The 25335-nt window shown below is 52.6% G+C and overlaps 1 protein-coding gene and 1 long non-coding RNA gene across 3 annotated transcripts in view; one reads left to right on the top strand and one right to left on the bottom strand.

Moving 5' to 3' along the window:
• CMIP (c-Maf inducing protein) overlaps nt 1-14433 on the bottom strand; it is a 224214-nt gene extending 209781 nt beyond the window's left edge. The window contains exon 1 of the mRNA XM_084905562.1: nt 13876-14433. Coding sequence (XP_084761688.1) covers nt 13876-14190 — 315 coding nt within the window. The 5' untranslated portion in view covers nt 14191-14433. The remainder of the gene's footprint in view (nt 1-13875) is intronic.
• Nucleotides 14434-14604: 171 nt separating this feature from the next.
• LOC311633243 lies at nt 14605-25074 on the top strand. Of its 2 annotated transcripts, XR_014796915.1 has the most exons (5): nt 14605-15095; nt 15590-15853; nt 22607-23152; nt 24243-24355; nt 24475-25074. It is a non-coding gene; the product is annotated as an uncharacterized lncRNA (long non-coding RNA). The 2 variants fall into 2 exon arrangements; XR_014796916.1 differs by having other exon boundaries at nt 22602-24355.
• Nucleotides 25075-25335: the final 261 nt, after the last annotated feature.

The following is a 25335-nucleotide window of genomic DNA, read 5'->3' as shown; positions in this document are numbered from 1 at the left end:
GGTCCCCTCAATGGCCTGCTTACCCCCAACTGCCCTCCCCTTCTGGCTTGATCACCCTAACCATCTCTGCCTTGGACCCAGCACCACGGCTTTGTCCAGAAGGACGTCCAGAAGGTCTCCCAGTCTAATTAGCATATCACCCCTTTATTAGTATAAGTATAGAAGATAAGAGGCCTGGTGCACGGGTGGGGGCCAGCTGGTCTGCCCTGAAGGGGGTCCCGGATCAGGGTGGTGGTCCCCTTGGGGGGCAGGGCTGGCCTGTGCAAGGGGCCTGGGGTGGTTTACAGGTCAGCCACGCCCCCATCGGGGTGAGGGTCCCTGCTGGGGGGAGCGTGGCCGGTCTGGGCGAGGGGCTGAGGGCCGTTTGGGAGTGGTTTGCAGGCCAGCCAAGCCCCTGGCTTTGTCCGGAAGGATGTCCAGAAGTCATCTATCTATCTATCTATCTATCTATCTATATGTATATACACACACACACACACACACACACACATCCTCCAATATATTTTAAATCATTTCTAGACTACTTAAAATACCTAATACAATGTAAATAGTTGTTATACTATTATATATTGTTTAAGGAATAATGACAGGAAAAGGAATCTGTACATGTTTAGCACAGGTTCAACCATCACAACCATGGTAGGCCTAACTACACAGAACACATCAGCAACAATGTAAGATTTTTTTGTCACGTATTTTCCATGAGTGGCTGGTTGAATCCATGGATATGGATGCGGGACCCAGGGATATGGAGGGCAGAGTATATTCAGCCAAAGGCACTAGTGACATCAGGTAAACTTGGGTAAAAAGGACCCTGCCTTCAAGAATTTCAACATAGGTGGGCAGAGTCAGTGGTAAAATTCCTGGTAATGACGGAGTGGGCACTACTGAGCACTGATCCTATGGCTGGCACTCTACTAAAGAGTGTCCATGGCTCATCTCCTCTATTCTTAGAACAGTCTTGGGAGGTGACTACTATTACCCCCAGCCTGCAGATGAAGAGGCTGAGAGCTGGATCCCACTTCTGGTTACCTGGCCTAATAGGAAGTGTCAGAATCCGAAAGCACAGGAAGCCCCCCCCCCCCCAGGGAAAGGCTGACCTGGGAAGGCAGGGTCTTTAGCACCTCCACCTCCACCTCCATCCAGGAGTTTCAAAGTGGGGGAAGGGTGTTTGCTGCTCCCCACTGTACAGCCCAGACCCTTTTAAACAAGACTGCCCTGCATGCTGATCGGGTGTGTCCTACAAAAGCACATACCCATGGCTCAGTCCCCGCCTCCCCATCCCCCCCACCTCCTACCCTCCCGGTCAGAGGGCACCCTGCTTACCACTGACGCATTAAAAGAGCCCCAGCCCTCTGCTCTTTGCAACACTATCTGGCCCAAGACCCTCGCCCCTTCACTGCATCTGCTGGCAGGACCCACACATACTTCAGAAGCTTCCTTTCTATATCTTTCTTGGTTTAACTAGCTCCGAAAAGAAGAAGGGCTCAATGACAGCCTTGGGTGGGGCTTGAGTCAAGCAATTAAAGGTCTTTCTAGAAGAGCCACATAGCCAGGTCACCTACCCCAGCCCACTCCCTCTCTTCACTGTACTCCTTCCCCCCACCCCCCAAAATGCTTTAATTCAGACAGGATGCAAGAAGCAGGTTTCAAAGTCATTTTCCACACATCATAACTTTCTAATGCCGGTTTTTCTCTTTTTATTGGCATGATGCAATTCCCCTTTCAACAATCCAGATCTCTGAAGTCCTGAGTCATCAGACAAAGGCAGGGACAGCAGGGGGGCCAATCGGAGGTATCAAAGTGTGGGGAGCTTGTAATGCCCTGGCCAGTGGGATTTCCTTCCAGGGTCCCTGCTGGCTCTCGGCTCCACGCCACGCCAGACACAGAGATCAGGGCTCCTTCAGCCCCCGCGTACTTCCTGGTTACCGCCTCCGTGCCACTCTCCAAAGAAACACAGTGAAGGCAGGCAGGTGCTTGAGCTCCACGCTCTGCCCAGCCCTTAGCCAGTGCCACTCTGTCCAGCAGGACCTCTCGGGTAGGTGGGCTGTTAAATGAGCTACCACAGGGGTTCTCAATTGTGATGATGTGCGCCCCCCCCCCCCCCCCGCCACCCGCCGGGGGACACGTGGCAATGTCTATGAGCAAATTTTTTTTGCTATTACAACTGCAGAAAGCAGTGTATGAACATCTAGTGGGCTGAGGCCAGGGATGCTGGTCAACATCATACCCAGGGTGTTCCCCAATATCAATAGGGCTGAAGTTAAAACTCTTTGAGATAATGTATAAAAATGACTTAGCATTTATGAATAAGATCTCATCCCATGAATGTCATATGTATTGATCCAAGAAAAAAGCATAGGTGGCTATTCTGAAAATATTCATATGGAGGTTTCTAGGTGGTAGGATTATGGGAGAATTTTTACTCCTTTAGTTTATGAGATCATCATTGTCCTGTGATTGTTTGGGGTTTAGTTTATAACTGTGGAGGTGAAGAGCTAGTAGAGAAGACAACTGCCACCAACTGGGGAAGCACCATGCTGCGGGGGGCGAGCCCTCACTCCTGCTGGGGGTCTGGAGACTCCAGGGGCTGGTGGCCGTCACCACGGCAGAAGAGGTGTGTGCCAAAGCTCCAGGTGTGGGCTGAGTCACACAGCAGGCAGAGCACGGCGCACGCTCCTAGTGGACTCTAGACTTCACGTTTGCTGTGGTCAAGTCATCACAGCCCGCTCTGACGGGCAGCTCCTCAGGGTCAGGCCGAGCCAGGCAAATAAACTGAGGCTCCCAGAAGCGAAGTTCACTACCCCAAGATCAACAAAAGTGAGGAGCAAATCTCTGCTACAACTTTTCTAGAGGTGGTTCTACAGAGAAATGGCCGAACCCCCAGCGTGAAACTCTACTCTGTCCATGCCTCCCTGTCCTACAAGGCCCTCCTCTCAGCGCAGAGCCAGCGCTGGCCACTTTGGGCCTTTCTGACCCTCTGCTCTTAAGCCTTGCTTCCAGGCCACAGGTGGTTACGGTATACTCTGGAGCCAGACGACTTGGGTTCAAATCCCAGCTCCAGCATTACTACCTGGGTAAGTAGTGACCTCTTTACTCGGGCCTCAGTTTGCTCCTCTGTAAAATGGGAAAATGACATCTTACAGGGGCATCATGAGAATGAAACAAGCTCATCTACATGAAGGGCTCAGCAGTAAGCACTGTCTTAGTGTTCGCTGTTGTTACCACCGCCTTGCTGACACTCGCTGCCCAGGCTCCTATATCCCAGGCCCGGCCAGGAGGCATCCTGGCCTGTGGAGAAGAACTCTGGGTCTGGAGCCAGGTCGTCTGGGTTCATTGTGTAACCTGAAACTCCCAGAGCCTCCAGTTTCCCACCTTTATGTAAGCTGGAGCCCCAGAGTTGGTGTGAAGATTAAATGCACAAATATGCCCAAGGACTCGGCGTGGCTGTAGGAAATGACCACTATTGCACTGCAGTCACCCCTGATCTGTCTGAACCCACAGGATGACCCTACTTTGATCCCCAAGCCCGGCAGCCACCTAACTACTGGAACAGATCAAACTCATTTTCCCAACCCCAAAGCAAGCCTCAGTCACAGGGTCATGAAACACAGCCAAGAAGAGCAACAAACAGACGTCACAAGTCTTTGCTCCGCTTTCCAACAGGGCCCCTGACACCCCACAGCTACCCACCTCGGACCCTACTGCAGACACAAAGCAGAGCACTACTCCAGCCCAGGGCCTTGGCCTGATGGTCCCACCTTCTGAAGAGCCCAAGGGCCAACTGGACCTTCTCACGAGGCCTCCATCAAAGAAGGTTCCATAAGGGGAGCCCTTTGAGCCAAAGCTCACAGTGGAGGTTTCCGGCCCGGGATTTGGAAAGTATGAGAGGCCTCTGGGAAAAGCTCCTCAGGAGCTCCCCGCCGGCTGGCTGGGCCCAGCAGCCTCACAGCCATGGTAACTGGGCCAGGACCTCTGGGGCCTGTGTCCACCCCAAGGTTGGCTATGTGTTCCATGTGCCTGGCAATGCACATGTCTACTGCACACACTCTCTCCTTTGGCCTCAGCAACCCTGGAGAAGGGAGTGGTGTGACATGCTTGGCACATGGTGGGCCAGAGACATGCAGTAAAGTGGCAGGTGGAGGTCTGGATGTGGCTCTTCCTTCTCCCCTTTCAACAGGAAGGACCTCCCAACTAGACACCTGCAAAAGCCTCATTCGTTCATTCCTCTTTCATTCCTCTTTCATTCATCCATTCATTCAGCCAAAGAATATCTGCTGAAAGGAAGCCTCAGTGTCCCCAACTGTAAAATGGGGAGAGTAGTAGGTTGTTGCAGGAATCACCATGTGACCGCCTAGCACAGCTCCTAGAAAAAAGGACACTCGTGAGTGGCTGCTGCAGTGGTCACTATTGTGACTAACAGCTGGCCCTGGGAACTCTGCACTCCAAAGCTTCCATTCAGAGGCATCCCAGGCTCCCAGCTGCCGGCTGCTCCCCGTCCCTACGCATCGTGACCAGGGTCCTCCTGACTCTAACATGCCTTGGTGAGCCCAGCACTAACCTCGCCCTGACTTGTGGGCCCCACTCTGTGAGGAGATTCTACCTCCATCTTTATCTCCTACACTCTCTATGGTGCCCAGGTGCCCATCGCTCTGGGAGAATGTCACAGACCACCTGGAGCATGCCAGTTGCTCTGGCCCCATCTCTTCACGTCTCAAACTACCTCTGTCTGTCCAGGTGTGTCTCTCCTATGAAGTCCTTCTTGAAATCACCTGCCCCCATAATAGCACCTTTTCCTCCCTCCAGACAGCAGACAAGACATATGTACCCCAATGTAACTGTGAGCCTTTGGGGGGCAAAGAATATGCCTGACTTTGAAGTGAAGCACCTGGGAGCACTCACTTCATAAGCACAGTGTCTCGGAGCACTCTAGTTGCAAGCCCAGTACCTGGGGTACTCACTTTATAAGTGCAGTACCTGAACCCTGGCTGGGTAGGTCAGTTGGTTAGAATGTTGTCCCCATACACCAAGATTGCAGGTTCGATCCCCAGTCAGGACACATACAAGAATTAACCAATGAATGCATAAATAAGTGTAACAACAAACCGATGTTTCTCTATCTATCTCCCTTCCTCTCTCTGTCTCTAAAATCAATAAATAAAATAATAAATATACTTTAAAAAATAAAAGTAAGTGCAGTATCTGGGAGCACACATTTGCAAATACAGCGTACCTTGGAGCACCCCCTTTGCAAATGCAGTACCTGGGGAACTCCATTTGCACATACAGTATCTATTGCTCAACTCACAAACTAGTGCCTGGTGCTTACCCTTTACAAATACTTGGCATTCACTTTCCCACACCAGTTCCCTGAACTCACTTGACAAATTCACAAAGGAATGTCTGCCAAACATTGGCAAACACTAAACTGATAAGCCCTCTGATTTTCAATTAAGATGTTTCTGCAAGAGGCTGAAATCATTTATGTATATCCAACAAACGCACATACATCCATGGTCACACATTCGAGCATGGAGCAGACCTGCCTTTGCCTCTGAACTCTACCTACTCCCAATCCAATCCTTCTTGTCTCCACCGCAGCATCTGTAAATGGAGATAAGAAGACCTACCTCATAGGACTGTTTAGAAAAGTAAAGGAGCACTATGCCTGGCAGGCAGCAGGTAGACAATAAATGTCATGGTAAATCTGGAGTGCAGTGCTCCATCCCCTGCAAAAGGTTCACTTATCCTATTCTATTCCCCACCGGAGAGAAGATGGCAAACTCTCCTGACCTGCCACCAAACTCAAACCCAGGAACCAGAAGAGACCATGTCGTTTGAATGCCCTTTCCTGTAGCTTGGAGATCTCCAGACCTCTGCGGCGTCACCCCTGTCCTCAGCGGGAGTCGTCATCAGGCCATGGTCTCCTTTGTCCTGGGCACAGCTCACCCTGCCCCAGCCTCCAGGGCACTGGAAGAGCTATAGGCCTGAGCTGTGGCCAAGGGACCAGCCACACTCACAAATGGCTCTGCCTGGTGCTTGCTTCCTCTCCTCATCCCCCACTCAGTGAGGCCCTACAGGGAGCAGAAACCCAGACTGGGCGATGACAAGAGCAAGCAAGACGTAAACGTGTTGCGTGAAGACAGCCAGCTGTGGAGGCTGGTTGTTACAGCAGTTAGCCTGCCCTGACTACCCAGCCCTGTCCACACAGATAGCGCCACTGTCCAGCTCGGTCCCACCCTGGCACGTGCCGGCGATCAGATTCACTGGTCTGGAGAGTGAGCCATAACCAGAGGCAGTGGACTCTCCCAGACTGTGTGCTCCCGTTGGCGAACTCTGTGCTCCAAAAGCTGGGGGCTGGCCCAGGACATCCAGGAAACTACTGCCAGCTCCAATGTTATCTCCCCTCCTAATGACCCCATCTGAGCCAGCCCAGCCTCAGGGAAGCATCAGCTGCCCTGCCTCAGTCTTCACATCATCCCCCTGGGGACTGGAGAATCCAGCTCCTCTGCTTCCCTCCAAAGTGAGTTTACTCAGCCTAATCTACTTATATGCTTCTGATAACCACTGAAACTAAGAGAGCCACTGACAAAGGAAGGCACTGGAAGGTGCTGGGAGGCAGGAGTCCTGGGTGTGAGCCCTGCTGCTGAGTCATTGTAAGAGTGTATGGGCTACACACTTCCCCTTACCTCTCCCCTGGAGGCAATTTTTTTGGTCCTGTGTTCTAGATCCTGGGACCCTTGCAAAGGACAAAAGGAGCTGGTTTTTTAATGTTTTGCTGGGCTTTGTAATTTAAGAGTCTCTGAAAGCACTGCTCCAATGCTGTTCTTCACTATTTACTGGGAAGGAGCTGGGTTAAGCACACTCACACATCAGTAGCACTAGAATGAAAGCTCAATGGGACAGGGAACTGCCTGTACACCCAGCCAGCACCTGGCACATTCTGGGTGCTCATGAGTATTTTTTAATAGATGCTCACAGCTCCTGGAAAGCAGGGTAATGGCAATTGTAGAGCATTTATTCAGTATCAGCCACTTTAGTGTGTGATTTCTAAGTACCAGCCAGCCTCAGGGCCTTTGCACTTGCCATTCTCTCTGCCTGGAATCCTCTCCCCATGCAGATTATCGCCCTCTTCCCTTCCCTGACCACTACTGCAAAGCCACAAGGCTCCCAGTCCCCAAGCCCCGAGCATGCCACGTGCCTGCCTGCTTTCTTTTCTCTAGGTCCCCTGTCACCACCAGTCAGATTCACATTTACTTGTTTAGTGGCTTACTGTCTATCACCCACACCACCAACACAAGGTCCAGGAGAACAGGGACTGGTTTTCTTCCAAGTGTCTAGAACAGTGATATTAATCTGCCACGTTAATACTGAATGAACTGTCATGCCTTACTTACCTCACCTAAACCCTGAGGTCAATGCCAAAAGGAAGTTCCATAATCTGAACTTCACAGATAAGGACAGAGGTTAGGAGACTGGCCCAAGGTCACCCACCAGCTAGGAAGTTGCAGGGGTGGGACTCTAGCTTGCTGATATGACGGTTCTCTGTCCCCCTACAGCAAACCCCAGGCTTGGTGAAAACCTTTCTGTACATCACAGGCACAAATGGTGACTAAACACAGGGACCAATGTCAACACCAGAAATATTTTCTCTGCTGTCCCCTTTGCCTCAATATACACCGACACCTCCCCCATATACATGTACACACATGCACACACACCTCATCACCCTCTGGTAGGACTCTGCTAATGTCAGCAAAGTTTCCTTTCCAATGCATCTGGCCTCCCTCGCTGCCCTGTTGAATGCACTAGGTGCCCTATCACCAGAGCCAAGAGCTGGGAAAAGGCATTCTCACTTCCTCCCTTTCTCTACCCAGGGCCACTCGGGCTTGGCTTCCATCCTGGGGAAGCAGGAAGTCTGGAGACAAAAATGATGCTCTCAGGTGGAGCAGGAAACAGCTGTCCTGGGCTATGCAGACCCTTGTCCTTGGGGCAGAGGTCAGTATGACTGGTCAGAGCCGCCTGCTCATTTGTATTCAGCTCCTGGGAGGCCAGGTAGCCAGACCCTCCAATGGGGCTCCCTGACCAGTGACATTCAGCCAGACTGAAGCATGACTCCAGGCAGCAGTGATCTCAGACAAGGCTCTCTGAGGGAGGGTCAGCTTGCCCTTGCAAATCAACTCCCACCAAAAAAGTAAGCAAAAAACATTCAAATTATCAAAACAGAAACAACAACTCAACTGAATAAAAATGGAAAGCTTAAATAGAAAATGATTGGGACTGATCTAAATGCCCAGCAGCAGGGAATGGTCTGCCTCCACTACTGTAGTGCCCTCTACAATGGAGCACTATGCATCAGTGAAAAAGAACAGGGCAACTGCATACGCACAGATCTAGAATAACCTCCAAAATACATTGTCCAATGAGAAACAATGGCTTGGGTCTGTGTGTAAATGATCAGCAAGGATACCCAGGAATGGGTAAAGGGCTTGTCTATGGGAGAACTAGGAGCTGTGGGGACATGAAATAAGAGACAAAAATTGTTTTTCCTTAAATACCTTGTTGTACTCTCTGAATTTATTTGATGTGTGCATCACTTTTTCAATTTTCAAAAAAAGAAAAGAGTTATGTGGTGTGTATTTTTAAAGACACAAGACTGTGCCCCCTGAGGAATTTTTCTTCAACTGCTTTCAACAATTTCTTGCCTCCATGCATACCAGATCTGCTAAAGAGCCCTAACTTTCCCAAATGCACTGCTCATCTCAAGAGACTTTTCTCTGGAGACTGGCCGTTTTTAAATAGCAATAACCCCTTCCACTTGTGTAGTTCCACACAAGCTCTCTCAGGGCAATTAGGAAAACATGAATTGGAATACTGGCCTCTTGTCACACCCCTACTCTATACTGATCACCCTACTAGGTGCTAAACTGAATTCTTTCCAATGCTTATGGCAACCCTGCCAACGACGTAGCACTGTCCCACCCTCCACAAGAAGAAGAAGCAAGGCCAGCAAGGGAAAGCATGAGCCGAAAGTCACACAGCCAGGAAGTCATAACCTCACAATCCAGACCCAGGGCCAACAGACCGCAACCCCGGAGTTTGCTCTGCCCCTTGGTGGAGGCTCCCTAAACCATTAGGCTGCCTCACTTAATCTCACCCAATCCTTTAAATCCTTTAATCAAAGGCATAACTCGGCTATCTCACGGATCCATTCTGCCAAAACACCAAGGGGCACCGCCCGCATGGCTGGCCTGGAGGGAGATTGCCCTTCTGCCCCAGACAGCTTTGGTCATGCGGCCACCAGACTCCCCCTAGCCTTGCTGGGCACGGTGCCCCAGAAATGCCCTCCCTCTCTCGCTGCCACCTGAGTCAGCAGGCCCCGTGGAGAAGCCACCTGTGGGCCCTGGAGCCCAAGCCAGAGGCACACATCCGCCTCGCTCACCTCCATCGCCAGCTCGGCAGCAAAGCCCAGCCACATGCGGTGAAACCCCTTCCACCTGGACCGGCACAATTCTGCCCGTGGCCAGAAAGGGCATCTCAGATTGCACCAGACGAGTGAATGGCAGCATCAAAACATACTCCTTCCTTAAAATGCACTTATTTACCACAGCCTGGGGAAGGCAGGCCACATTTGTTGTTTACAGAGAATTTAGATTGTTTTCTCCTCTGTCTCTGCCCCTCCCCTCCACCATCTTCAATCAGACAAGTTATCCAGAAACAAATTTGATATGTTGTGACTAATGGCATTGAAAATAAAAATTCCTTGTGTTTACTGACTGCCACAATAAACATCACATAAATTAAAGGCGGGAAGTGGTGCATGATACAAAGTGAGAAAAGTCAACACACACACACACACAGACGTGTCCCCATGGGGCACAAACTTTAATTCTTGAGTGTAAATCACACCGTTAGGATGAACTCTCCGCTCCGGAGTTGACACCTAGATGCTTAGGAGCTGCAAATTCAGAAGAAGGCTCTCCCCATGGAAACACCGGACTAAAGGAACCTAATGAGAATTAAGGTCACTTCTTGCCTCCATGCATACCAGATCAACCACTGTTCCTCTCTGTGACAAGAAGGCCAGAAACATTTCAACCAGGGCAGCAGAGTGGTGAGAATTTAAGAACAAGTCGCTGATGAATTAAGGCCTGAGAATAAAGAACACTGCTGTCACCTGTGCCCCCATCCCTGTTGGGTCCATGAATAAAAGACTTTTCAGACCGGATCCACCACGAGATGCCAGGTGATGTGTGCACAAAATTAGGTGAAATAGAATGTAAGCAGCGTGTCTATACTTCTTCGGTGCAGAGGAAACAAAGCACACAGACAAAGCCCTCTTCCAGTGGGCAAACATGTCTAGCAGGTGATCAAATTCAACCTAGACACAGAATAGCAAAATGGATTCTGGTCTCTCTGGACCTGGCTGCTTATGCAGAATGCCTGGCCGTCGGCTCCGACTGACAGCCACCACAAAGCCCCAGGGAAGCCCAGGGACTGGGAAGCCTGGATGCCAAAGGGGAAGGAGGCGCCAGGGCCGGGCTGTGGCCCTGGCAAGCGGGCCCTTCCCCCACAAGGTGTGGTCCTGTGTACCCCAGGGAAGGTGTGGATGCCTCCCAGTCACCCCTACTCGTCAGCCAGGTCACTGTCGCCTTTGTGTTTCCTTCTTTGTTTATGAGCTTTCTGGATCCAAAGTCTCAAGCACAAAGTGCATCAGGCCCGGCACTGTCACAGGCCACGTCAGGCTTACTATTGGCTCTGCGAGGACTTAATCAGTAACTGGCCCAGGAGACAGGCACAGGGCAAGCGCCAACCTGACCCCACGCAAGGCAAAGTTTACAGCCAGGCCGGGGAGTGAGGCTGCCAGTCCCGGGGTCCTCAGTCTGAGCCCATCTCCCCAGCAGGGGCTCAGAGAGGTCCACCGGAAGGGCGAAGCCAGCAGGAACTGCCACCCAGGTGGGCCTGGGAGCCCCATATGCTTCCACCCTGCTCGAGACAGCTGTGATCCTGGTCTTTACCTCTGACAACAATCCAATTTATTGGATCCGTGTAGACAGACTCCAAAGACAATTTGGGCAAAAGAGTGTATTTAGTTTGTTTATTCATTTGGATCCAGATCAATCACTGACTCTTGTTCCTGAAGCCCACACAATTAACCATATAATTACCAAACGGTTCTGAGTTGAGCTGTATATACCAACGATTTAATACATTTCAAGAAAGGACATGAAACATACTTGATGTATCGGCAGCGTGAGACTGGGCAAGGGACACTACAAAGCCACCGGGCTACACAGGGCCTGTTGTAGTGAGCTGCACTCAAATTCACCTTTGTTTCATTTGGGCTAATATTTCTCAATAGAGTGCTTGGGCCGCACTATAAAATGCAGACAGATTACATAACGCCCAGGCCTCAGAAAAACCCCTCGGGGCTGCTTTGTTTCCTTGGGCCTGGACACCAACCAGGTGTCTCGGGATGTGGCAAGGTCCCCAGTAGCAGTGCCAACCCCACCTCTGCCCTGGAGGCAGCCGCTCTACCAGGCCCTGGCACAGAGAGCCATGTACCCCCCTGGCACAGAGAGCCATGTATCCCCCTGGAGTCCCCCATGGGGAGATTTAAGGACACCCCTGCCCTACCCGAGGGGCTTGGTGATGACAGGCAGAGGAAGGGGAATTATGCCAGTTCACTGGACACTTGCTCAGAGTTCCTCCTTCCACATTTCCCAACGCCAGAGCAAGGCTCTGCTGAGACAAATCTTGTTCCACGGTTAGTGCTCAGTCCCCAGCCCTGAAAACCAGGGCTCCTCTCCGGAAAGGCCCAGGCTACAAAAGTGCCACCCGCCTTGGCTGGTGACCGTGGGGCAGGGCCTCTCGCTGGCTGCTTAAAAAACCAGCGCCCCGCTACAGCCTTTCCTCCTTTCCTCTCTCGCTCACGTATACATCTTGAGCAATCAGAGGTGAGTCTGGGGCCTCGAGCCTCCAAAGCTGGCTTCCCCCAGACTGTGGCCAGCAGCAGCAGAGGACACACTCCTGGCTCAGCCTGTCCTTCCCACAGAGGGTCACTGTGCCTCTCAACCATTTCTCCACACACACACACACACACACACACACACACACTCCCCTTCACTTTGAGGGGTAGCAGAAAAAAATAGAGCCCCCCAATGAGCCAGGGGACGATTCTGAAGCCAGATTTGGGAGCTCCGGGTAGGTCCCAGGCAAGGAATGACTGAGGACACCAGTTCCTCCCCAATCTGAAATGGTGTGTGAGGGCAAATTTTCCGAGGCTTTCCCACCATCAAATAAAAAGCAAAACGCTAAGCCCTGTGGTTCTCAAACATGCATGAGCCTGAAATTGGGCCTGGGCCGCCTCTCCACAGCCAGTGATCCACCCTGAGAGAGCAGCCTTTGCAGACATTGCACCAACGTGCCCACAGGAAAGAAAAAATAGGTGTTCTCAGCACGTAGGACCCAAAATTCAGAATAAAAGTCCTCGGGTGCTTCAAGGCTCTCAGGAGGGGGAAGTTGTGTCGAGGAGTGAGGTTTCTCTGCTAACTTTTCCCCCTCCCCATTCCTCGGAGCATGTGTCACAGGCCGTGACACACTGCCAAGGGAACATGGATGCCGGGGAAATGTCTACACACGCTACACGTTTGTGACATGCCATGTAAGCGACACCCTGTTTCCTGGCTGGGTTTTCTTGGCACAGGTGTGGGCAGGCGGTGGATTCGGCCCCCCCCTCCCCTTTAGTAAACAGGCCCACGGTGGCCCCAGGGGGGGAGTGTACATTCTGGGGAAGACCTGTCACCTCTCCATAGAGGAAGGAACCCTCTCAGCAAGGCTCGGGCCCAAGCAGATCTGGTGCTTTAAAAACTGTCCTTGTTTCAAAACACAAAGCATCCTGTTCAGGCTCTTGCCCGCCACCCCCGCCCTGCGACCCCACCGCAGCTCTTTCTCCCTCCACCTTGCAGATTTGATTTCAGAAACAGATCAATGCCTTCTCTTCTCCCTCCCACCCGGCTGACCCAGTCTCAGCCACATATTTAAAAAACAATAACAGTAACAACATAAAAATAAAAAAATAAAAAAAAACCAGTATGGAAATACGCGTCTACACACACTTCACAGACAATGCAAGACCAGAGAGCCCCACAAGTCAGCTTCCACAGGAGAACTTGACCCTCGGCCCTGGGTGGGGAGGACATAGTCCCGGACCCCTGCCCTCTCTCCCTTCACGTCCAGCCTCCCAATGTGCCAGAGGGATTTTTCTGAAAGGGAAGCACCCAGTTTTGCCTACCAACCCCGGGCAGGAAAAAGAAAAAGAAAAAAGAAAAGAAAAGAAAAAAAAAAAAAAAAAGATGAGTACAGCAAACATAGGAATTGGTTTCTGGAAATTCTTCGGGTTTGTCGGGTTTTGGGGTTGCTGGGGGTTTGGAGCTTGGGGGGAGGTGTTTTATTATTATTATTATTATTATTGGTTGTTTTGTTTTCCCCGTCCACCGCAGGCTTTTTCGGAAAGGGAACCCTCACCACCATCAGGGCCCAGCCGGTCGATCCCACGGTCCCCCCCGTAAGAAACCCAAGTGCTGGGCCTGAGGTCCCCCAGTAGCTCGGCCTGGGGTGGGCCAGATCCACCCCAGAATTCTCAGGGGGTCTCCCCGAAACCGCCGGCCCGGGCAGACAGGCTTCAGATTCCATACAAGCCAGCGCCGAGCCCAGGCCCGGAGCGGGGGGCCGGGCTCTCCCCGCCCCGGACGCCCCCGGGCGCACGGCGGCCGGGGCTCCGGGGGCTCCCGGTGCGGCCGCGGGAGGGGCGCCCCGCGGTCCCGGGGGGAGGCGCGGGGGGTGCCGGCGCGCGGCCACGCGGAGCGGACTCACCGTGGCGGACGCCAGGCTGTGGTCGGCCAGCGTTAGGTGGTGCGGCTCCCAGCGCCTCAGGAACTTCGAGGTGAGGATCTTGCTGAGAAAGGTCCGCGGGTGCCGGATGACACAGACCTGGATGTCGCCCTCCTGCAGCAGTTTGTACCTCATCCCGTTGCACAGGAGGAGGGCCCGGCGGCAGGGCACGGCGCCCATCTTCGCGGTGCCCTCGGGGGCCGGCACGTCGCCCCCCAGCAGCGGCTTGGTCTCCTCGATCTGCCGGGGGTCGCCGCCGCCGCCGCCGCCGCCGCCCGAGCTGCTGGTCAGATCCATGGCCGGCCGGGCCGGGGAGGGGGCCGGGGCCGGGGCCGGGGGCGGGGAAAGGGGCTGTCCCGGCTGCGGGGCGGCGGGGCCCCCGGTCGGCGGCCCGCACCCCCCCACCGCTCAGGAAGGTGGGGGGGTGTGGGGCTGGGGGCGCCCGCAGGGGAGGGGCCGGCGGGAGGGAGGCGGCGGGCGCGGCGGCGGTGGCGGCGCGGTCCTTCTTCCTGCGGAGCTCGGCTTCCTCCTAGCTCGTCGGGTGCATGCTCGCGCGGCCGGACCGGCGGGGCGGCGGGCGGGGGCCGGCGGCGGCGGCGGCGGCGGGAGCGGGGGCCGCGCGGCGGGCGTGTCTCGGCCCCGCCGCCCGCTCGCTCGTGTGTACAGTACGTGTGTCTGGGCGGCCGTTCGCGGGCGAGTGTGCGGCGGGGGCCGCGGGGGCCGGCGCTGTGGAGAGATTGCAGAAGCCGCTCGGCGCCCGCGCGATTGGTCCCCGCGGGGTCATGTGCCCGCCCCTCTGACGTCAATGGCGGCAACGGCGGCGGCCGCCGCGGCGGCTTCGGCCTCTCGCAGGCGGAGCCGGCGGGCCGGGCGGGGACGCGAGGGGCCGAGGCAGGCGCGGCCCGACGGGAGGGGCGGCCCCTGGGGAGGGGGCTGCGGCCAGCGGGCCCCGGCCGGTCCCGCCCGGAGTGGGAGGGGGCTGCGGCCGCGGGGGCGGGGCGCGTGACGTCACGCCCAGCCGCGCCCCCGCCGGTGCCCAGGCCGGTGCGGAGCCGCGAGGCCCCGCGGGCGGGACCTGATCCGGGACCAGCCGTGTGGTCCCCGCTCCCCTACCGCTCCCCATCCCGGCGGCCCGGATCGGAAACATGTCAACGCCCGGAAACATGCCAACGCCCCGAAACATGTCACCGCGGACGGCCAAGGTGCGGCCAGGTGCAAACTCGAGGGACCGGGGCGGGGCGGGGCGGGGCGGGGCCGGGCCGGGCCGGGCCGGGCTGGGCTGGGCCTGGCAAGGAGGGTTGGGGGCTGGACCGCCTGACCTCTGACACCCCTCCACAGCTCAGGCTGCACATCTGGCTGGCCAGATGAGGCCATAAAACAGGGATGTTTCCTGGCATTGAAAATGCCCCCTCAATTATCTGGATAATGAGCCCACAACTGCCCGTGTCAGTCCAGCAGACCCTGGGCCTTTGCCAGATGTCTACCAGCCTTGGCCTTTTGGGTTCAGAGCTGCCTTCGGGGAGGGGACAGGCTCGCCAACACCCTCCTTTTTTCTGCCCCTAGAGTCTGGCCCCTTCTAGGAACCTATACAACAAAGCCTCCCTTTCTACCCCACCCCACACCCCCACAAAGGTACTGGACTGCCCCCTCCTCTTCCTGCACCCAGTAACTCCAGCTTCTTTACCTCTCCCCTCAGACCAAGACCTGGCCATTCATCTCTGCTTTACCCTCAGGAAAGCAACTCCTACTGGAAGAGCTTTGTGGAATGAACCGCAGTGTCACTCAGGACTAGAACTGAAAGGAAACTGTTCCCTTTCTGCCATCAGGAGACACCTAAGGCCACCCAGCAAACACTGCACTCCCTCAGGCTTTCTCAGGTCCACAGGCTTCTGCAGTTAATACCTTCAAAACGCCCAGATTTTTGCCTTTTAAGGGAAGGAGCCCTGCAGTGAACACACAGGTGTGTGAGCGTGTGTTGAATCTTATCGTGAATGTGTGTAGAATCTTATCACGAATGCGGCAGTTTATCCTCAGAGCCCCTGTGGTGGGATTATCTCCTCCCCGTTCTCTCCCAGAACAGACAAGATGGAGGGGTTCCTCCCCCTGAGCCTGGGTTGGGGAAGGGCGTGGAAGGGAGGGCCCAGTCCCTCACAGAAATGACTCAAAGGTCCAGGCTGCCCAGGGGATGGGCAGAGCTGTCCCTCCTGGTGCATGCTGAGGGAGGCACAGTTTAGTAAGAAAGTGAGGTATTCAGCATCTCCCCACAATTGGCTGGCATTTCATTCAAGCTCTAAGCTTCAACAGCCTTGAGAAAACTATCAAACAAGAAAAGCCTGGTGGGGGGAGGGCATGTACGGGAGTTGGGGGGGGGGGGCAATGGTAAGATATGTACACATATAATACCTTAATAAGGAAAGAAAAGAAAGGAAAAGAAAAGGGGCAAACTGTAATTGTGGGTGCAAGGGATGGGTTTATTGAGCTCCTGCTCTATGTTGTCGTAGGAGTAATTCCTACAATAGCCACACTATCTTAAGCACTTCCAATGTGCTACTCGTTGTACACGCATGCACCTTTCCTTTGTCACAGCAACCTTAGGACACACTGCCATCGCCCTCCTCTCTTGCAGATGAGGGTACAGAGAGGCTGAGCTACTTGCCCAGGCTCACGTAGCTAGTCAGGATTGACCCAGGAATGGAGATCAGATAAAGGACGGATGATAAAGACAATGACCAACCACACTTGAGCTCCAGGAACAGAGAGGGAACACATAACCCAGCAGGTGCTGGGGTACATGTCCTGACTTCAGAAGGTCTTTAGGAATCAGGTAAAGAGGGGAAAGGTGCTGTTGGGGGGGGGGGGGGATAAGATGGGGAGAGAAGGCCTTGGACACACACAAAGATGGAATGGCACAAACAAAGAGGTGAGAGGATGCTTGGCCTGTGCAGGAAACTAGCTGTTTTGCCAAGGCACACAAGGTACCCTGGGATTGCAGAGCAGAGGCCTTAGAGCACATGTGTCAAACACAAGGCCCGCGGGCCAAATCCAGCCCGCCAGGCCTTGCAATGTGGCCCGCGCCGCGCTGTCATCACTGCACTCCGCTGTCAGTTTATGACATTGTCAGTTTATGACTGTTCAGTAAACCATTCGGCCCGCGATTTAGGCTGGATTTTAGATTTTGGCCCCTTCTCTGATTGAGTTCGACACCCCTACCTTAGAGAGTTGAGAGTGTTGAATTCAATCGGTCATCTTTAAATAATTGTTTTTAAATGTCTTCATTGATTGCAGAGAGAGGAGAGATAGAAACATCAATGATGAGAAATAATTATTGATCGGCTGCCTCCTGCACGCCCCCTACTAGGGATTGAGCCCTCAACCCCGGGCATATGCCCTGAGTGGGAATCCAACTGTGACTTCCTTGTTTGTGGGTTGGTGCTCAACCACTGAGCCACACTGGCCGGTCTAAATTATTGTTAAATTTTAGTTTGAAAGCAGTGGCATGGAGCCCCCAAGATGCTGTAAGAAGAAAAGCTCTTTGGGGAAGAAATCAGGAGTTCCTGGTTGACAACAGAGCTGGCTCCAGGCCGCATGGGGTCAGGGCTCAACAGACAAAGACTGATGGTCACACTCACCTATTCCCTGGTGCTTCAGAATGTGCCGACCATGGGACCACGTCAGTGAGCTGAGACACAATGAGAAGGCATGTTATTAGTGTTCACATGGCAAGAGCTGAATCCCCAGCCTCCTAGACTGGGACTCATGTAACTCATTGCAGAGCCCCTCGCTCCCACTGTTCCAGGTTCCTGACCTAGAAAGAAATCTGAGTCCGGCTGTCAGAGTCCATCAGAAGCCCCCTCCCCACAGGACCCCAGCCTCTGTAGGAGACACAAGGATATGTACCCACGGGATATGGATGGTTATGTATCCAAGTCATCTTCAATGCCATGGGAATCCAGACTCTCAAAAAAAAAGAAAAGAAAAGAAAAGAAAAGAAAAGAAAAGAAAGAAAAGCTCCCAGCCCCTTAGAGCTCACCTTCCTGGCATTGAACTTGAGTTTATGGAGCAGCAGAGAAGACACTGAAGTTCACAAACCCTTCACTCTCCTTGAGCTCCCCTAGGCCAGTTCATTCAACAAGGTCACCAGACACACCTGTCCTTTTCTGCATCCTTTGCTGGCAGTCAATCCTTGTTTGATGGAGCTCGCTGCATCACTTGAGTTCCGCTACTACTTGGGTTCTCCCCTGGGCCGCAATGGCGGAGAACCTACCCTGTGGCAGGTGCCGTGCTGGGAGCTGGGGTTGCAGTGACCAGGTAGTAAACTGCCCTCGTGAGCTCAAATCTCGATTCCCACATCCCTGAAGTCTCCCCGGGAGCTAGCTCAGAGGGGAAAGACAGGCCTGCTGCCTTGCTGCCCACAGAGGAATCTGATGGAGTGGGGGAGGGGAGCGTTGTGGATGGCCAGCCCAAGGAGAGGGCCACCCGAGCACCCTCTTCTAGCAGCCCTGCCCTTTGGGCAGACACACCACGCCTGGGTGTCCTCCTCCTCAGAGTGCTCTCTAGTGCAGACCCTCACCAGCCTTTCTCCTCTCCCTCCTTGCCCCACCCAACACGAAATGATGCAGGAACCCGACTGTGCCCTCCACAAGGGCAGGGTTCATTCCATTTTGGCCCATCACTGGATCCAGTGGTGTGCTGGTAAATGTTTAACAATCAGTGTGTTGGAAAAAAAAAAAAAAAAAAAAAAAGGAAAGCCCTGATTCACAGCCTTTGACAATTTCCAGGGTGTAAATATTCCCACCGTGGCCGATTCCAAGCTACCAACATGCATGCCTGGACGTGGAGATGGAAAGAGCTGGGCCCCATTAGAGAGCATTTCCGCCCTCCAGACAGTAGCCGGGGGACAGCGCCCAGTGGCGGGAGGGCCGGATTCAGCTCCCGGCCTGCGGAGCCTGAAACACTTACTCTCTGGCCCTTGTACAGGAAAAGCTTGGCGACCCCTGCAATAGACATAAATAACCTCCAGAACAGAGATACTAGTAAAACATAGAAGAATAATTAGGAAGTGATGCGTTTTATTACCTTTTAAAAAATATAATTTATTTCATGGTAACCGTAATTTATCCCTGTTTAATGGCTCTTTGACAAGCAGCTTGCAAGCTTCCTGAAGAAGGAACAGTCGGCTCTCATGAGCCAGTTGAGGTTAGTTAGCTCCAGCATACCACTACCTGTTTCCCTGAGGCCTGGCCCCGGGTCGGTGCGCAGTGGTTACCTGCTGAAATCTAACTGCAATGCCAAGGGTCTAAGCACTAGGCTACACTGCCCTGACCCTTCAGTCTGCCATTCCATTCCATTACACACCTCTTTGCACCTGCTGAGTGCAGGACTTCGTTGAGTGTTACAGATCCAGATGACACAACATCTTCTCCCTTGGAGCTCAGGATTGAGGGTGGGGGGCGGCGGAGACCAGACACCCTCTCCCCACAAAAATCATCGCCCTCCATCCCACCCCCCCCCCCCACACACACACACAAAAAGCATGCCAAGAAGAAAACAGCCTCTTCCCTTTCCCAACTGTGTATATCTTCGCTTGGTTTCCTATAAAGGGGGGTCCTAGCGGTACCTTTTTCCAGAGTAGAAGACATTGAGGTAAGCGATGCCAAGCCCACAGCCTGGCCCAGAGCGAGCACTTGGAATAAGCTTCGGCTGCTTCGCGTCACCTCGGTCATTTTAGAACCCATGTTTATGCGGCCTTGGGTATGGGCCCTCCAGCCAGCCCACTTCCCTGGCCTTTCCCATTGCCCAGCAGCTGGCGTGCAGACACTCCCGATCAACATCTGGACAGGGCTTCCAACCTTCATGCTACTGACATTTGGCGCTAGGTAATTCTTGGTGGCAGGCAGCTGACCTGGGCATTGAAGGACATTTAGCAGCGTCCCGGCACTGCCCACAGATACGAGTGCCATCCCTGATTTGTGATGACAAAATTGTCCCATAATTTGCCACCTGTCACCTGGGAGGCCAGACGGCTGCTGGTTAGACACCGGGTTTGAAGGAAGATGTTTCCCCGCCTCGGTGGGTCCAGGCTGCTCCCAGCCATCCTGTGGGCTGCAGTCTGGGGGAGATGATATTGCTCACACTCATGCAACAGCTCGTTCCTCCTCAGACGCCACTTCTGAGTGTGACAAAGCACACTCACCGCTGGCTTCATCAGACTGTCCAGGAGCACGGGGACACGCAGGATGGAATCAGGTACAAACTCCTTTAAGTCCTGTTTTTGGAGCCTTCTTAACGACAAGAGGCCACACTTGTTATAAAATGCCAAGCACCAAAAGCAGGCATTGTTTGTCCTCAAGTGGTCCCAATTTCCCAGCTACTCATGGAGCTATTATTGCTTTGGGGGAACTCCATCTGAAAACTCAGTCTCAGAATGACATCAGCTAGCTAGGAGATCGTTCCCGAACCTCACGTTTACCAGGCATGAGACACCACCATAACGGAACACACACTCTGTACTAATGGCATCTGATGTGCTGGTCATGTCATAAAATGTGCTCCTCTATAAAGAGAGAAGTTGTGTTTTTATCCTAAAGTTGAACATCTTCCTCTTCTGAGCTGAGGTGAAGTCGGTACATTTTCTAGGCTCCTCAGCAGGGAGGAGGGCGGGGCGGGAGCCCAATTCTGTTCATCAGCCTGCGGAGCCCGTAGCTGAGAGATCACTGCCACTCACCCGCCCGCTCTGGTTTCGGGGACAAGAGAACACATTAAAGGAACATGAAGCACCACCCTCTCCCCCTTTCCGTCTCATTTTCACCAGATGATTAAGTCTGAGGTTAATTTTTTAAAAAGTATTACAAAGAATTCGTAGTTTATCTGGAACTAATATTTCTTACACACAGCTGATGAAGTTACATGCATGCACCAAAACCTGAATAACAGATCTGGATAACCAAGCTCAAAGGAACCAAGGCAAGATCGAGGGTTTGTCTAAGATCCCACAGCAGGAGAGTGGAATACAGGTCATTCTCCCACCTACATAGCCCCCACTTTTAAACCAATGTTATTGAAGTATAATTTACATTAAATAAAGTTTTTAAAGAACAAGTTGACAAGTGTTGATGAACGTACACCCCCATGTAACTGCCACTGATACCAATGATACCAATACCAATAACTTAATCAAGATATTGGTAAAGAACATTCCCACACCCCAATAGTGTCTTCCGGACCCAGCACCCCCTGATCTGCTGCTGTCACTATAGATGGTTCTTACTCCTCCTTGAACATCATACAAATAGAATCAAATGTTGGGTCCTTTTGCCCTGGCTCAGTGGCTCAGTTAGCTGGAGCAACATCCCATACTCAAAAAAGGTTGTGGGTCCAATTCCCTGTCAGGGCCCATACCTAGGTGGCAGGTTCCATCTGGGAGGCAACTAGTCAATGTTTCTCTCTCCCTCTCTCTCTTCACCCCCCTCTTCCCCACCCACTTCCTCTCTCTAAAATCAGTAAACATATCCTCAGGTAAAGATTTAAAAAAAAAAAAAGTTGTGTACTTTTGGTGGGGTCTGATTTCTTTGCACATAACAGTTTTTGAGATGTATCCATGTGGGTGCTGACTAATACATCCAACATGGCTGTCACCCTGTTTGGGTAAATTTGGTGTTCTTTTTTATGCCACCCCCAAAGTTCCTACCATGAGCATGTATTGATTTGTTTTAATTTTTTTTTAAAAAAAAAAAGATCAATGTCGCCGAAACCAGTTTGGCTCAGTGGTAGAGCATCGGTCTGCGGACTGAAAGGTCCCAGGTTCGATTCCAGTCAAAGGCATGTACATTGGTGCGGTCACATCCCCGGTAGAGGGTGTGCAAGAGGCAGTTGGTCGATCTTTCTCTCTCATCGACGTTTCTAGCTCTCTATCCCTCTCTCCTCTCTGTAAAAAATCAATAAAATATATTTTTTTAAAAAAAATTAATGCCATTGTTTAAAAATTTGCAGGGACTTAATGGAGAGCCCAAATGCCAAGCTGCTGCCGAATCATAGGAATGATGCCTGGCGCAGCCACACGGAGGACTGAAGGCCATGGATCACATTTAAAAAATAAATAAATAAAAACCACTGTTTTTCAGATTGATTGCATCTCTCTCCCACACCAGCCTTTGCAGTGAGCGACTCAAATTGACCAATTTAAATGTGACCTCCTTTCTTCTCCTCCATCCACTCTGAGTCAGTTGCTAAGAAGCAGTGAAAGGAAGTGTGTGTGGGGTTAGGGAACGTGTGTGGGGAGCGTGAAGCTCTCCTGAAACTTACCCTCACCTCCCTGTGCATCGGCCACTTCAACAACCTTCAGATGGGCAAATCCCATTTCACAGATTAGGAAAGTGAGGCAAAAATCTAAGATCTTACAGAGGAGAGTGGGAAGATGCTGCCCAGCAGCCCCTGGTAGGATGTCGAAGAGCTTGAAGGCACAAACTTCAGATTTAGATCCCAGTTGTCCACCTTCCTTAGCTGGGTTACACTCCCTAAATCACTTAACCTCTCTGAACCTCATCTCTTCATCTGAGAAGCAGAGATCCAATCGTGTTATTCCCAGTGGAGCTAATGAGATAATGCATGGAAAGTGCTCAGAACAAGGCTTAGGAAGAAGTCGGTGCTCAATGAGTGGTAGGGGAAAAAATGGTTCCTCAGCTCCTGGTCTCTTCTTTCTTCCACCACAGCACAGAGCAAACCAATTGCAGCCTGCCTGAGCTGACGGGAAAGGAGTGGACATTATCCTATAACTCCAGGAAAATCAGTCTTACAGATGCAGAGACACGAGAAGGCAGGCCCCAGCGTCCAGGTGTCGACCAAGACACCTTGGTTGCAACAGAAACCAACAAGAGTACCTTCAACAAAGAGTGGAGCCGGGTCCTAAGGAGGCATGGTCATCTCACCAGCGCTCTGAGGGCATCCGAGGTGTCCAGGATCCAGAAAGGGCCAGAAACCAGGGGCCCAGGGCCCTTCTCTCTGCTTCCTGTGTTTGCCTCTCTCTGATCATCCCTCCCCACATCCTGGCTTTCTCTGTATCATCCTTCCCCACATCCTGGCTTTCTCTGTGATGTCACTTCAGCACGACAGAGGTGGCCTTTTGAGAGACCAGCCGAGATAAAACTAGGCTCTATTTGGCCCAGTTCCAAGAAAAGGACTTGAATGGCTCAGCTTGGGGCAGATGCCCAACCCAGCCAGTATCCAAGCCAAGTTATACCAATATGGCAACCATTCCCTAGAGGTGAGGAGCGAGTCATTGTGAGGGGCAGGCCATCCCCAGAAATGTCTTCTTACAAATAATAACCACTTCTTTCCTTGTGTTCCCCAACATTGTGCGTTTCTTTATTAATAATAAGAGCCAATGTCCACCAAGGGCTTACTGTGTGCCGGTCACTGGTGTAAGCACTTTGCATATGTTAACTCCTTTACATGAATCCCCCACAAAATCGCTATGACTTTATCTTGTCCATTGTACAAGCGAGAAAACTGGGGTGCAAAGAGGTGAAACAATTTGCCTAGGATCCCACTTGAACTCAGCCAACCTGGCACCAGGTCCATTCTCTCTTAGCTGCCAGGCTGTGTTGCTTTATTTTAGCTCCAATATGCATTCTTTAAAAAATATTTTTAATTGATTTTTAGAGAGAGAAGAACAGAGAGGGAAAGAGAGAAACATCGATGTGAGAGACAAACATCTGCCTCCTGCACGTGCCCAACCGGGTACTGAGCCCACATCCAGGCACATGCCCTGACCAGGAAGGAAACCAGGAACCTTTCAGGGCAAAGGGCAGTGCCCAACCAACTGAGCCACACTGGCCAGGGCCCAATCATGCATTTTATGTTTCCTCTGTTAGCCCACGTCTCTCAAAATGGAAAAAAAAAAAAAAAAAAAAAAAGAAAAGAAAAAAAAAGAGGAAGGGGAAGAATGTGATCTCTGACATTTCACAACAGCATTTAACAGTTCACGGTGGGAAGCACTGGGACTCTGCTGGCTGACCTCGCTGTTTCATTTTGAACTGGAGTTCAGGGAGCAGGCGTGGTAGCAGGTTCATCCCCCATGACCCTCCCTGGGCCAGGGACGCCTGGGCAGACCTGGAGCCTCTTTGCCTCATGCCCTGCACCTGTACCCAGCAGGCACTCAGTAAGGTTTGGTGTTGCTGAGAAAATGTGTCCTCACTTTGCTAAAATCTGGTCCCTGTGAGAACACAAGAAAGGTGGTACGAGGAAACAGTATACACGTGAGAACCCAGACATCGCTCGCCAGCCGGCCTGGGAGGAGCTGGGATCACAGCAGGTCTGCGCCAAGCCCCCTGCCCTCTCCGCCTTGTCTCCAGGTCTCTCTGGGAGTCTGCGTGTGCACCTGGCGCCGGGCCCACAATGGACTCCTCGGCCCAAACCACAGGCTAAGTGGTCACCGTTGCCCAGTTTCTCAACACCACACGTCCAGGTAAGGGGTCCTATGGATCCCATCAGACTTTGTCCAGCCAGGCCCCACAATGGACTCCTCAGCCCAAACCACAGGCTAAGTGGTCACCGTTGCCCAGTTTCTCAACACCACACGTCCAGGTAAGGGGTCCTATGGATCCGGTCAGACTTTGTCCAGCCAGGCCTCCGAATTCTGGTTCCGGGTCTCAGGCTCAAAGAAGGGAAGTATGGTAAGCTGCCCATGTCTCCCAGCGAGAAGGCCGCCAAGCGGATTCTGGCCCGCCAGCCCCCGAATGAGTGACCTGGGGCTGCTGCAACAAAGCACTACAGACCAGGAGCGCCGACAACAGAAATTATCCTCTCAGAGCTCTGGAGCCAAAGTTCAGAATCCAGGTGGCAGTGGGGTTGGCGCCTTCTGGGGGCTGAAAGGAGGGCCTGCTCTGGCTCCGGCTCAGGCTGGTTCGCGGGCCATCTCCGGCTTCCCTTGGCGTGGATGTCTTGCCCCAATCTCTGCCTTCATGCTCCAGGCGTCTCCCTGAGTGTGGCTGTGTCCAGTGTCCTCCTTTTATAAGGACAAGTCATCCTGGCTCAGGGGCCCACCCTACTGCAGCATGACCTCATCTTCACTGACCACATCTGTAACAACCCAATCTCCAAATAAGGTCACGCCGAAACCAGTTTGGCTCAGTGGACAGAGTGTCGGCCTGCGGACTGAAGGGTTCCAGGTTCAATTCCGGTCAGGGGCATGTACCTTTTTACATTGATTGCAGACACATCCCGGTAGGAGGTGTGCAGGAGGCAGCTGGTCGATGTTTCTCTCTCATCGATGTTTCTAGTTCTCTGTCCCTCTCCCTTCCTCTCTGTAAAAAAATCAATAAAATATATTTTTAAAAAATAAAAAAAATAAGATCACATTCTGATGTACTGGGGGCTAGGTCTTTGACATATTTTTTTTTCCTTTTTCTCTTTTTAAAAGTCTTTTAAAAATGATTTTTAGGGAGA

Source organism: Pipistrellus hanaki (genome assembly GCF_964339955.1).
Source record: "Pipistrellus hanaki genome assembly, chromosome: 15".
NCBI classification, from domain to species: Eukaryota; Metazoa; Chordata; class Mammalia; order Chiroptera; family Vespertilionidae; genus Pipistrellus; species Pipistrellus hanaki.
This window is presented reverse-complemented; position numbering and strand designations above follow the sequence as displayed.